This window comes from Cibotium barometz, chromosome 48, assembly GCF_041138505.1.
Source record: "Cibotium barometz isolate CiBa-2024 chromosome 48, ASM4113850v1, whole genome shotgun sequence".
In the NCBI taxonomy this organism is placed as follows: Eukaryota; Viridiplantae; Streptophyta; class Polypodiopsida; order Cyatheales; family Cibotiaceae; genus Cibotium; species Cibotium barometz.
Window position 1 is genome coordinate 33952860 of NC_141093.1, and position 13427 is coordinate 33966286.

At 45.7% G+C, this 13427-nt stretch overlaps 1 protein-coding gene across 1 annotated transcript in view; it reads right to left on the reverse strand.

Annotated features, from left to right (window-relative positions):
- Window positions 1–12915, reverse strand: part of LOC147611104 (putative sucrose-phosphate synthase 2) — a 28239-nt gene extending 15324 nt beyond the window's left edge. The window contains exons 1-11 of the mRNA XM_086785766.1: window positions 12472–12915; window positions 12231–12320; window positions 11360–11595; window positions 11077–11140; window positions 10285–10977; window positions 9755–9880; window positions 9490–9621; window positions 8934–9110; window positions 7297–7350; window positions 7146–7208; window positions 5884–6813 (exon numbers count right to left, since the gene is read on the reverse strand). Coding sequence (XP_086641892.1) covers window positions 5884–6813; window positions 7146–7208; window positions 7297–7350; window positions 8934–9110; window positions 9490–9621; window positions 9755–9880; window positions 10285–10977; window positions 11077–11140; window positions 11360–11595; window positions 12231–12320; window positions 12472–12663 — 2757 coding nt within the window. The 5' untranslated portion in view covers window positions 12664–12915. The remainder of the gene's footprint in view (window positions 1–5883; window positions 6814–7145; window positions 7209–7296; window positions 7351–8933; window positions 9111–9489; window positions 9622–9754; window positions 9881–10284; window positions 10978–11076; window positions 11141–11359; window positions 11596–12230; window positions 12321–12471) is intronic.
- Window positions 12916–13427: the final 512 nt, after the last annotated feature.

The window sequence follows — 13427 nt, forward strand, 5'->3', positions numbered from 1 at the left end:
TTGTCATGAGCAGTTGGGACTGTTGTCGGCCTGGGCTGGCCGACCAGCAGTCTTGGACCACATATGTATAGTGGGTTGCCCCCCACTCCATCGCATTGGGTATTGTGTACCGGATCTTGTATATAGTGCAGAGTTCACACAGCTTCACTCTCTCTTCTGCGTTTTCTCTTCCACACACAGTTCAACGTTTTCCAAGTTGGTGGATCTCTTGCGTTTGCTCATCTTCATGTTGGTGTCTTGCTACATTGTGCTCTCAGCAGTTTGTCTCATATCCGCTGCATATTCCAATACAAGCAAGAGATGGTGTAAGAGGAGATGCGTGGCTAGAAGCCCACTCTATGGGCATTTTATAAGGCCTCGAAAAGCTTTTTTTTTCCTTTTTGAGTTGCTTTTGTGTTTTTTGTTTTTTTTTCAAAAAAAAAACATGCTAGATGGCTTTTGCAAAAGCCACACATAAGGCTTGGAAAAGCCACACTAAAAAAAAACACATAAGGCACACACATAAAAACTTAATCGTTTTTTTTTTACCCACACTATTTTTTTTGTTTTTTTTCAATGAATATGCTATGCTACGTTTTTTTTTTTTAACGTAAGGTTTTCGTTACCCAAAAAAATGAAAGCATCGGGGTCCCAAAACACTAAAACCGGCTGCCCGCTGCCCGCTGCCTGTCGACTGCAGGAAATCGTTCGCCGCCATCTGCATGCAGCAGCAGATCAAAAAAAAACGCTGGCCCGACTGCTTCCTACCCTACGCCAACACTCCCGGCTGCCTGCTTCACACACACAGCCGACATCTCTTTCTCTCTTGCTGATTCACACAGCCAAAAAACTCTCTGTGCACAAACTGTCCAAGTTGACCCTTTTCATGTACACCACCCGACTCCGGGTCTAGCGATGCAAATAAAAATCATACACTGAATTCTGAAAAAACAAACAGCAATATACATGAAAAACAGCAGTCATCTCGAACTCGTACCTCTTTCTTCTCTCCCTACCAACATGCACACTCTTCGAGGTAAGCTCTGATACCAATGTCAAGTCCCCACGGATCTCCTTGTAGAGCTCTCCTGAAACATGACTCAAAACCTGCAAAACAAAGCCAAACAACATGAAGGGGGTGCAGGCTTGACTCACCACCCAACCATGACAACCGTGGGCAAACCACATAAGTCTTGGCTATCCCCACCGAGCCACGAGCTGAGTTAACTAGCAACATGCACCGACCAATCTCTACTCCATGACGTCCCATACCGCCATGGACCTACCCTCGCGGGCCTCGAGACTTCTGCACTAGATCCAGGCTCCTAACCATAGAGCTCTCGCAAAGACTCGCGAGACTCTATGACCAAACTGACTAACCTTGGCCACCCTTTTATAGGCTCTTGGCCAGTCACCGGGCATCCACACTTGGGCGCCCGCCCATCCACACTTTGGGTGCCTGCTCGTCAGTCTCCCTAGCCCAGTTTGCCAATCAACCTGCCTAGCTCCAAGCTTCCCCAAGTCTCGAAGCTAGTTTTGTGTGCGTGTTGCACACGGTAGATACACTCTGTGCACATGACATTACAGTCCACTGTTGGGAGATATGGGCACGGTGTGTCCAGCAGCTCATCATCTTATTCTTGGAGTTCACTGCACACTGGTGTGGAAATTTGGAGCTAAGCAAATTTCTTTGTTGTTCGTCGTGGCATTGTGTCTCTAGGAAACAGGTTAGCAGGTGCTCTCTCCAAGGTGATTATGGTATCTACATTACTGGAGGGTCCATGGTTGCATCTTCATCAGACTCTTGCATACTATGAGCTGCAGAGGAGGTGTTAGAATATTGTGCATCTCAATGTATTGGGGCCATGCCTATTTATTAGGTTTTATCCATTTCTCCTTTTAGTAGGTTCTGGAGCAATCCGCCAGCTCCTTGCATCACTAGATAAAGGGGCCTCCTCTATTCACTTCCATCATCCAATCCTAGCACAATTGCAACACTCTCTTTCTGGCTATTGCCATTGTAAAAGCCTCATGCTATAATAAAGGTAATCTTGTCAACAAGTGCTCTCTCTCTCTCTTTCCTTGTCTATGCTTCCGCCTGTGCATACTCCAACAGTGACTAAGCTGAATTTTTCCTCTACTTATCATCCACAGACGGACAAAGTGAAGCTGCAAATTCAGTTGTGCTTGATTTGCTAAAGAGTTACATGGCATATCAAAAGACTTTGATCTGGTCCCAATGTAGTGTCAAATTTATCATGCCATGTATGTTATTTTATTGTGCTATGAGAATGGTATTTTTCATGCTTATGTTATTTATTCAATTTGACAGCTAAATAGTTCACAATTATTCCGAGCTAGTTTCAGTCTCCAAGATCTATGGGCTCACACATAGACGGTAGACCCTTTGGGTCTTTTGAAGACGTTAATAAATCTTTTGAAGATGGTAGACCCTTTGGGTCTTTTGAAGACGGTGTGGAATTGCAACGGAGCCCTTAGAACACATGCAGGATACTTTGAGGATACTTTCAAACACAGTGATATTGCTATGTATACGGAGACCCATCAGTGCACAAACAAGAGGCTTCCTGACGTACGGGGTTATAGATGGGAATCAGTTTTCCGACCTCAGCCACGCACAATGGGAGGTACCAGAGGATCTAGAGGAGTGGCAATACTTTACAGGGAGGAGCTTCGTGACAAAATACATGTGGTACATAAGAGATGCAGATGCGAGGTACATGTGGGTCCGAATATGCACAGAGGGGCTCCGCGAGCTATATGTGGCGGTATGCTACTTTCCCCCAACCCACTCCAGGTTTGCACCATTAGGAGAGAGTCGCCCTATATACCACTATACAATGATATCATAAGGTTTGCCAGCATGGGAGACATATTACTATTGGGAGACTTTAATGCACGTACAGGCACAAAGCAGACAGAGCTGTATGATACTCAAGAGGCTATGTACCACGTACAGGCACAGAGCAGACAGAGCTGTATGATACTCAGAGGCTATGTACCGGGAGATAGAGCAGACAGAGCTGTATGATACTCAAGAGGCTATGTACCGGGAGATCACGACAGAGCTGCACCTGAGGCATGGCATACTTATGCTAGAGAGCTATATGATGCACCACGACAGCCCCCCACCCCCCCCTCCACTGGGAGCTAGACCGGCTAGCAGCACCTTTTTTACTATTCGGATGGTGCTAGATGCGATAGACAGGTTACAGAATGGAAAGGCACAGGATCATGATGGGCTAGTTGGAGAGCACTTCTCATATGCACGAGACACTTTGGCTCCACTCATCGTACATGTGTTTAATCGTGCCATTTGTGAGGGTTTCCAGACAAGCTGGACAGAGCATATCATTGTACCACTCTTTAAGAGTGGGGACCCCATGGTACCACGCAACTACAAGACGATCATGATTGGTCATTACTTGGCCAAACTATATGGCTCTATATTGGAGTCGGAGCTGAGCCGATGGGCAGAGAGGCATGGTCATCGAGCACATGGACAGGCTGGCTTCAGGAGAGGATTTACTACCTTGGATCACATATTGACACTTCGGGCACTTATTGAAGAGGGTAGCGCACAGAAGAGAAGGATATAATGCTGCTTTGTGGACTTCCGCAAAGCCTTCGATACCGTACCACGTGCCAAGCTTATGCACAGATTGCATGACATTGAGGTACCCGAGGATATGCACTGGGGGATATATGCTTTGTATGAGTCTGTGACAGGCAAAGTCCTAGCTCAAGGCGGCGGACTATATGATAGGGTGACCAGCACGACAGGGGTGAATCAGGGATGCCCGCTATCGCCCACCCTATTTGGAATGTACATTGATGCGGTCTCTGATTATGTAGACAGATTGGGAGGCCCAGGGGCATGCTTGGCAAGGGTGTTGATACCCCATCTTGTTATATGCTGATGATATTGTTCTAATCTCAAACTCTCCAGAGGGATTACAGAGACACCTGGATGCATTACAGGCTTTCTATGCGGATAGAGATTTGACAGTGAACCTTGGGAAAACCAAGGTTAAGGTGTTTAACACCACACAGGCATGGGTGACAAGATCAGAGCCTCAGTTCACTTTCCAAGGGGAGCCGGTAGAGTACATCAAGTCATATGTCTACTTGGGAGTTACTTTCACAGGACCGCGTTTCTCCCTGAAGGAGGCAGCAACAACTAGATTAGCTCGAGGGCATGCAGCCTTGGGGACACTTGAGAGGCAGTGTGCACACATACAGTTTTAGGAGCCACGCACCAAATTGTGGCTATTTGATACGCTTGTCACACCGACCCTCCTGTACGGAGCTCCAATTTGGGGGCCCAGTATACATCACAGATCTCAGATAGAGCGGGGTGCCCCACCAATAGTAATCGAGGCCCTATTCCAGGCAGTTACCTTTTACAGTGGCTATGGGAGCTCCCTCAGCAGAGGTACTCTCGATTGGCATTGACCTCATCCATACAGTTGGCAGAGGATGGAGATACTCGTTGCTGGTACGCTCAGATGAGATCATGGTTTGACCTACATGGTTTGCGGATAGAGGCACTACCACCCTTTTAGTACAGTCTAGATTGTCCATTTTTGGATCTCACCCGCTTAGAGCAAAACCGCGTGATCAGGATGGATATCATCAGAGTGGACACAGAGAGGACATGGACTAGCCCCATTGAGCCTTTGGCACGAAAATGGCTCATTACAAGAGTCATTTTCTACACCTCTCACCAGATGATTTTATCACCCGTCCGGCATACATGGATGTACACCTATCACATGGGATACGTTGTGCCATTGGACAGATCCGAACCTCATCACACCAGCTGTGGATTGAGACAAGGCGATATGTGCATCAGATCTTGGATGACCGCATTTGTCAGCTATGCTACCAAGAGGTAGAGATAGAGGAACACTACATTTGCCAATGTACAGTCTATTATGAGATCCGAGGGAGAGATCACTGCCTCTTCCGAGAGGGTTTTGGGCCGTTACGCAGGGTCATGGAGTTTGAGGATCAGAGATGCCTGGGATTGCTTCTACTTGAGCTCAGGAGGAGAGACCCTCTTGGCAGACAGGAGGCCGAGCCATGATGTACCTAGACAGAGGACCCTGACAAATTTCTTCGGCACCGGCACCGGCACCGGCACCGGCAACCCAGCCCGCACACCTCCGGATACCTCCTCTATTGGGCCATCAGGGCACCGACCACGCTCCCAAGGAGTCACCACTGATAGAGCAGTTATCTTATGTCGTGCTCGTCGGCCACGCCCGCCAGGATCCCGACCACGGCATTCTCACCATCGCCAGATCAGAGCCATTATTGCTCGGCATCGGAGGCGCCTACCTCGCTTCTACGACCTCTCCATTCTAGACAGCCCCATGGCGGAGATACTTGATCTAAGGAGAGGGCAACACTTTAACTGATCAGCATACATGGATCTAGCTGATATACATTTTTCAGTATTTTCCAGTATTTTCTACTCAGTATCATCTCGGAGTCTTACAGTTCTGTTCTTATAACTGTAGGACAATCAGTTTATTGTACTTTTTAGTTTCATTTAGTTGTTCTCTTTGATGAGACACCAACTTCAGATGTACTCTCAGTTTTGGTCTCATAGGCCATTATGCCACACAACACCATGCGCTCATACCACAAGCATTGACATCAGTTGCTTTTTTTATTTTCAGTTCTTTTCTTGCCATGGCAGTATTGTATCACCTTTTGGTCTCATAGAACTTTTGGGTCTTTCATAGGCATTAATATACTCTCTCTCTCTCTCTCTCTCTCTCTCTCTCTCTCTCTCTCTCTCACACACACACACACATTGGTGCTCACACACATTGGCAAATATTTAAATAAAATATGACAACAAGAAATACCAACCATGTTTGCATCCTTGACTTTATAGGCAAGACAGTGGTGATTGCATGGCTTCTCATCTTCAACAAGAGCCTGGGCAAGCTGTTGATTGTTTGCCACCGTCCATCGCGCTATGGTCCTCCTTAAACTCTCCCTGTCCCAGCGATAAGCAATGTGGGCTTCATAATCTGCATCTACACACAGCTGCAACTCACCAGAGTTGCCAGTATCTTCTGCACTTGAAAGGCCTGGATAGAACAGCTCACTGCCACTGCTGCAGACCAAGGCATCAAATTCGTATGCAGAGATCCCACCAGAATCAAGGATTGAGAGGAGTTCGGACAGCTTCAATGAAGAAGACAGTATATAACCAGCACTGCGGAAAGCCAACACACAACGTGTGGCTTCAAAAACATGCTTTATTACTGATACCAAATCCACACCCTGGCCTTGTGTTGAATCATCGCAATCAACAGCTATGGCGATAAGGTGCTTCCTCCTCCTCACAGCCGGAGCTCGGAGAGAGGTATTGCTCAGGAACACTTTCTGATAGGATATCGACCTGTTAGACTCAGAAGAACCCACTGGAAATTTCTCTGTGGCTCCATTCGCCTCCACGGCACGCAGGTCATCTATGTCAATGGAGTCATCAAGAGAAACCCTATCACCATCAAATGAGATTTTGAGGTCACTGACATCTCTCAACGAGTCTTCTTGAGAGTCTGAATCGACATCTGAGTAGTCATCATTCCGCCACTTGGGATGCCTCATCCTACATAAAGCAATCCTTGACAGATAGGTCTTGCAATGCTCGGGCCATGAGAAGAGATAAATGTTTTTCAAGCCATTTCGCCGGCATTCTGTCCAAAAATGTTTGTCAGCCATAAGTTTGAGCAAGGCATCTGCAATAGCCCCTTGATCGTGCGGGTCTACAAGCAACCCATTGTTAAGGACCTACAACCCATAACAAAAACCACTTGAGAAAAGGTATACATATGCCCAGACGGACACACTAAGAAACAAAGGTATTTAATATTTCAACAATTGTACATGACCATGGCAGGGGGGGGGGGGGGGGGAGGGGGGGGGGCAGAGAGAGAGAGAGAGAGAGAGAGAGAACACAGAAACTCTGAAAGATTGTGTTGAATAAGGCAAGCCAAGAATGCAGAGAACTTTACGGTGCAAATCAGTCAATGCAGTTAATGTTAACTAAGGTTAAATCACATCTTATGCTAAGGCCCTATAGTAAGGCTACATTTTTGAATTCCAAGGTTGGTTTGATATACCCGATGGATGTCAACAGGGCCCCCATTTCTTGTTGCGACCATTGGTAACCCATTTGCTGCTGCCTGTAGCACTCAACAAAGATGTTACATCATCTCTTTCATGTGCTAGTGGCATGCAATATAAGAGTAAATAAAATAGATGTCTTAATACCTCGATTAAAGTTAGCCCAAAAGGTTCCACCAAAGCAGGGTTGATGAATACACCCTGAAATGCCAGTAAGAATGAATTTTTGAATCCACCAAAAATACTCAACGAGAAGACATCTTTAAGTAAATGAGATTGAGCATTGAAAGATTAAAGCCCATCCATTAGAGCACCTCAGATTGAGCAGAATTTTGGAGTTTATATTTGCAATCTAAAGTCATGTTGTGTTCAAGTTGACGTACAGACATGGCCAAATCTGATTTTGAAGATGAGTTTCTCATCATGAGAAGGGACACACCCAGAACGAGATTTGGCAAGAAATGCACAAATCTCAACACTGGATCTGGAATGGAGTCAGAGACATGGCAAGGTTTTCAATGCAAAGGTTGCCAAGAAGGAAGGATGACAAATTTCGAAGTCCAGGAGGAGACAAAGGGATGATGACAATCATCCAAGGTCAAAGGTTGGAATCCCGTCATCAAGAGCAGGAGGGGATGTCATGCACACACATGGACATGGCTGTTTTCCAAGCTAAATCCTGATAGGCCAGCAGATAAAGGTTTAGGGCAGTAACCAAGCCCTGACAGGCACCGGAAGGTATTCTTTGGGATAGGGACCATGTCGGCCAAGCTTATGAGGGGTCAGGTCGGCAACAGTGATATATTTATTTGTCCCATGGAACTGGCCAACCAGTGGTCGGCCAGTTGGGAAAGGCTTCCAAAAGCCTATAAAAGGTTTGGCATTGTAAACCATCTGACCCCCACAGTTGGGACAGGTCAAGAATCTAGTTAGGTGTCTTTAGATTATTCTTTTTGGAAGGCCATACAGTTTTGTGTACTATATAATATACTGAAAATACAGCTATCTCTGTCTTTGTTGGTGATTTCCATCAAGGTTCTTATTCAGTAGCTTAAAGCTGAAAGAAGACACTTAGAGCTTCTCTGCATGTGACAAAAGACAAGGCTGCAACCAGTATTTGGCACTCCAAAAGACCCGGCTCAAGCAGGAAAAAACCAAGCTAGAGGAATAATAAAACTTGAGCGCCAGCTGCAGTTGGGACCAAGAAAGAACTGTGGCTTCAGAAAGAAACTAACGAAGACAGTCATGGAGAGAGGAATGACATCTAGAGGAAGACAAGAACCAGGAGGTTGCAAATCAGGTCTTTATTGACAGTCTAACTTCTCTGGCAGCCAGTGCCTTTGGAACCTTTCGGTAAGGTGGCTTTGCATACATTTTCAAGTAGAGCCTCACCTCTAGAGTTATTTCCTTGGGTCAACCACCTTTGAGTAGTATTTCAAGGTGGTCAAGACCGAAGAGAAAGATACTTCAGGTGTCCAACTGTTTGGATGGAGTAGTTGTCACTGAGTGGGCCATGTGGGGGTGACCTACACCTGGCAGGGATTGGTAATTAGACTCCAAGCACCAACGAGAAGGTGACCTACACCTGGCAGGGGCTGGAAAACAGTCTCCAACAGCATTTTTTTCCAACCTTTGTGCATGGCAAAGTTGAAAACAGAGTTCAAAGGATTGAGTAGCAGGAGTCAGAGACAATGGGAAGATGTAAAACCCTATCAATTATGGCAGCACCAACAGCACACTTCAAGATTCAAAAAAGATTCCTAGGGAAAGAGATGAATACACACCTTTGTTTTTGCAGCAAGCCGATAAATGTCAGAAACTTCCACCTGCTTGTGATGCTTTGGATATGCCACAAGGCCATAAAGATCATACTTATCTATTAGCTTCAAAACAGTTGTCAGCACTGCAGCATTACCAGCGGACATTTCATCGATGTCATCACGATTGCCCATTATAAGAGTCTGCAAATCAAACATTTGGCACTTCAGTTCCTCAACTATTATAAACTCGCATCATTTACCCAGTAATTAGAGACTCATATGCGAACACACATGTATGTACACCCACATGTGCAAGTGCACGCACCTCTCACACACACAGCTTGTGGCCGCCTGTGCATTTTATCCACATGCATCTCTTTGTACTACTGCTCACATCTTGCTCACATTCTCTCTCTCTCACACACACACACACACTCCCTAAATCTTTTAAGAAAAAGACACAACAAATCAAAAAAATCATTTAAAAATGCCGAAGATGATTTGTTTTTGGCTTTGGCACTTCATGCATAGCACTTTTGTGTTCTTTTTTTAATTCTGACACGTGCACAGGCACACATACCAGATTCGCCAGCTCCCGAAGAGGTCGGCATTCTCCAAACGCTTTTACCAGCGTGGTAATATTCTTTTTCGGATCTGGCCGTGCCAATGCAAGAATCATTGGCTTCCTTGGGTTTGTGAAAAAGCGCATTATCTGGCCAAATCAAGAATCTTGCTTAGAATACTGAATTCTGTATACATTTCTAGTTTTTGGCTTTGTTGATCAAGTCTCCAATTGTTAATGAAAGTGAAAGAATGCACAGCAGGCGATTGGAAGGCAATGTCACCTCAGTCCATATCAGAGGGTCCTCTCTTGGAGACACAACATCCCCAACTGCATCTACATCGCTGTCAGTTGTATCCCCGGTGTCAAATTCAATATATTGATTGAATTCCATTCCAGGGGGAATGACCTGTGGAAAGAAGGTTTAGCTTCGCACATCTTTCATATTCGACGTATCTGTGTGCATGTGTGTGTGTGTGTGTGTGTGTGTGTGTGTGTGCGCGCGCGCGCGCGCGCGCGTGTGTGTGTGTGTGTGTGTGAGACAGAGAGAGAGGGTTAACATCTACAAAAAACCGAAGGGTCTAGAAGATCAGAAGTATCACAATGCGCGCGTGTGTGTGTGTGTGTGAGACAGAGAGAGAGGGTTAACATCTACAAAAAACCGAAGGGTCTAGAAGATCAGAAGTATCACAATGCATCCATGAAGTAACTGTATCATGGAAAAAGATAAACCATCTAGCTGAAGAAACAAAAAACAGCCATGTGGATGACAATGTTACAAAGTAGCCCTGTAAACAGTGAACCAGGACTTACCACCATGCGGGGGAAGTAGTGGCCATTACAGCTGACACCACGCTTAGCTTTTGCCCTAAGATACCGCTCAAGCTTCACATCAAAACCATCATAAAGCCCCCACTGCTCATCAATTTCTTGCCTGGTGCTGGTTATCACGAGTTCGGATGCATCAAGAGACAGTTCCTCTGCCTCTATACGACGCATTATTTTGTAAGTGGAATTGATATCCTCTTTAGACCCTTGTTTGAGAAGTTGCTCCAGTTTATTCCTCCCCAAGGAGTGTCCAGTTGTGACCATGGGAACATTTAGGGCACCAGAGAGAAGGGATGCGGCGTAGCCAGCATCCGCATAGTGCCCATGAACCACATGGGGCCAGACAAGTTCCCCCCCAGCAACCTGCTCACCCAAAACCTTTGACATGTTACACACATGAGCCAGTGCACCGTCCACAAACTCCTGAATGTATGGCCATAGGAGTTCTTTGCGAATATAACAATCTCTTGGACCAAAAGGGATCCTGACTATGTATGCTCCACTGCTCTCACCAAGCTCTTGCCCTTGATCATTATAGTTTCTTGAGGTAAGCATCTCTGTGGGCTCCCCGTAAGTCCAATCAACATCTGGTGAACATATTTGTCGGGTCAGAAGGTCTACCCTGTACACTTGGGGCATAAAAGCCAGTGCCCTGGCCAACTCCACCACATATTTCACCTGTTTATCCAAACGTCAGTGTGTCAGTTTAAATTTAAATCAAAATATGCTCAGCTCTTGAAACTACACTTGTTCATAGAAACATGGTTTGATGCACACCTGGCCACCTGTGTCAGAGTCCCGACCAAGCTCCATGTTTTCACCCCGTACAAGTCCATGCAAGCTGCAACCCATTAAAGAAACATAAGAGAACGATTGCATGAAGAAATAAAGAGCAAAGCCACTGTAAAATGGATCTTGAATTAAAAGTCATGTATATGATGTGCTCCCTCCAACTAGTTAAAATTCCCCTATGAGCCTCTATCTTCCCTTCCGTAAGCTGAAAAGGCATATCCAAGGTAGCATTAATTGCCAACTATTGATAGGAAAGCATGTACCATACCTTATCAGAACAACATACAATTTTTTCTCTTTGGACTGTTCTGCCCATACCGCTGCAAAGTCAACAGAACCCACTCTCGGCATTTTGCTGCTGCTAGACATGGCATTTTCCCCAGAAGTGAAAGCATCCGGCTTCTCTCCCTCTGAAAAATCAGACATGTCTTCTGTGGCATATTTGTGGGCTTGCTCACGCTCGATACGCCGCTTTGCAAGCCGTTGTGCATGGTCCCACTCGATCTATGGGAAACAAAAAAGTCAGTAAGTCTACAGCCCGATTCAAGTTGCTTGCTCAGAGCCATAGATGCAGAATCGCTAGCCTACACTTCCCACAAAGGGGAATTTGCCTCAAAACAAAAGCTTTGTTCAAGACAGAAAACTGAAAAACTCCCATTTCAGGCCATCCTTAAGACATCTTTGAGCATCCATATCCATTTTCAAAGTCACAGATCCAAATCCTTCAACACCACTGCCATATCACATGCTTTGGGCATCATCAACCTCAAACTATATGCCTCTGAATCCTCCATGCTTCATTGGTGTAGCACCTCAACATGACCACATCAGCCATGTAATGAGATGCTGGGCTTTCCTTGTCCATGATCTATGTCCTCGGAGAGATTGCCCGACATTGTAGACAAAACTCAAAATAATAAATGCTCAAAAGGGCAATCGTACCCCTTTGTGGTAACCTTAGTATAGAAAACCTTGACCAAAGAAGGCAAATTGGGACTTAGGGTTGATGGCTGATGCTACTTCAGGGGACCAGGAGTCTGGTAAACAACCAACAGAAGGTACCTCAAGGAGAGTGGTCACCTTTCGTCATGGATTAGTGTGTTGAGGTCTCAAAACAAAAAGAATAGAAAAGCACGTACCTGTCTCTTTTTCCGAGCAAGGTGCCATATTCTCCAGCACATATTCTCCAACCGGATGTTCCGTTCGTGGACATTCTTTGTTGCTGTTGCCTACACTTCCATCAAAAAGGGGAAAAAAAAACAAAGAAATCTTTCTCTCTCCCTCTCTCTCTCTCTCTCTCTCACACACACGCGCGCGCGCGCATATAAGGCCTTCTTTGTAAAACCTTTAAGGATAATTTGAAGAGAAATATACACTGACCTTGAGCCAAGAGCGATGGATATCGCTCTCATCAAAACTACCCACAACTTCTTCTACGAAATATTTGGTGGGGTTGAAAATATCGCTTTCTGCTATGGGAGCCGGAATCGGAGAGCGATGGTGGGGCTCGGCAGCTGATCCAGCGTCCAGGATTGCTTCTAGGTACCCATTGATCCACTCGTTTCCAGCCATCGCAAGAAAAACAGGCGAGAATAGCACTAATGAGACTAATCGGCAATGGCAATCGCACAGACAAAGAAAAAGTTATGGTGAAATGATGGAAAGCAAGAGAAAGCAGAGCAAAAGGAGAAAAAAAGAGCAAGGGTAGCCGTGAGAGATGAAGAAGAAAAAGAAAGAGAAGAATGTACAGTCAAAAAGCTAGGAAGATATGCAGAAAGGAAGAAGAAGCGAAGAAAAAGGCGAAAAGATACACTAACTAATCATTGTTATGTTTTTTCACCAAGAAAGTAAAAAAGAGACTTAAAAGCCTTCCATCCAGAAGGTCCCTGGGACTCTCGAGGGACTAAAAAGCCACGCTTTTGGACAGGTCCACAATCCAAGTCCAAAGTCACTTGGCACACTGTAGGCGCCCCCAACTGGTGTGGATGAGATCTATCTAGACGAAGTGCGGCCTCTGTCGGCTACCCCACGACCACCAAATATGACAGGCTAGAGCTACTAGAGCAATGGTAGTAGAAGTGAGTAGAAGTGCAAGATACTTGCCATCTTTCCCATAGAGGAGCATTGGCCCTGTATTCGTGGCCCATGCAATGGTGGTTTCCAAAATGACCACATGAAAGGTCCTCAATCCGAAGTGAACAGACGTAGGATCCACCACCAAACCTAATGTGCCTTCAAACGGTCCCAAAGGCAACGATGCTACTAAGACAACTCCTCAAGAGCATTGCACCAGAGGCAAGGTGGCTAGCGATGGCAAGCCACCTCTAATAGGAAGG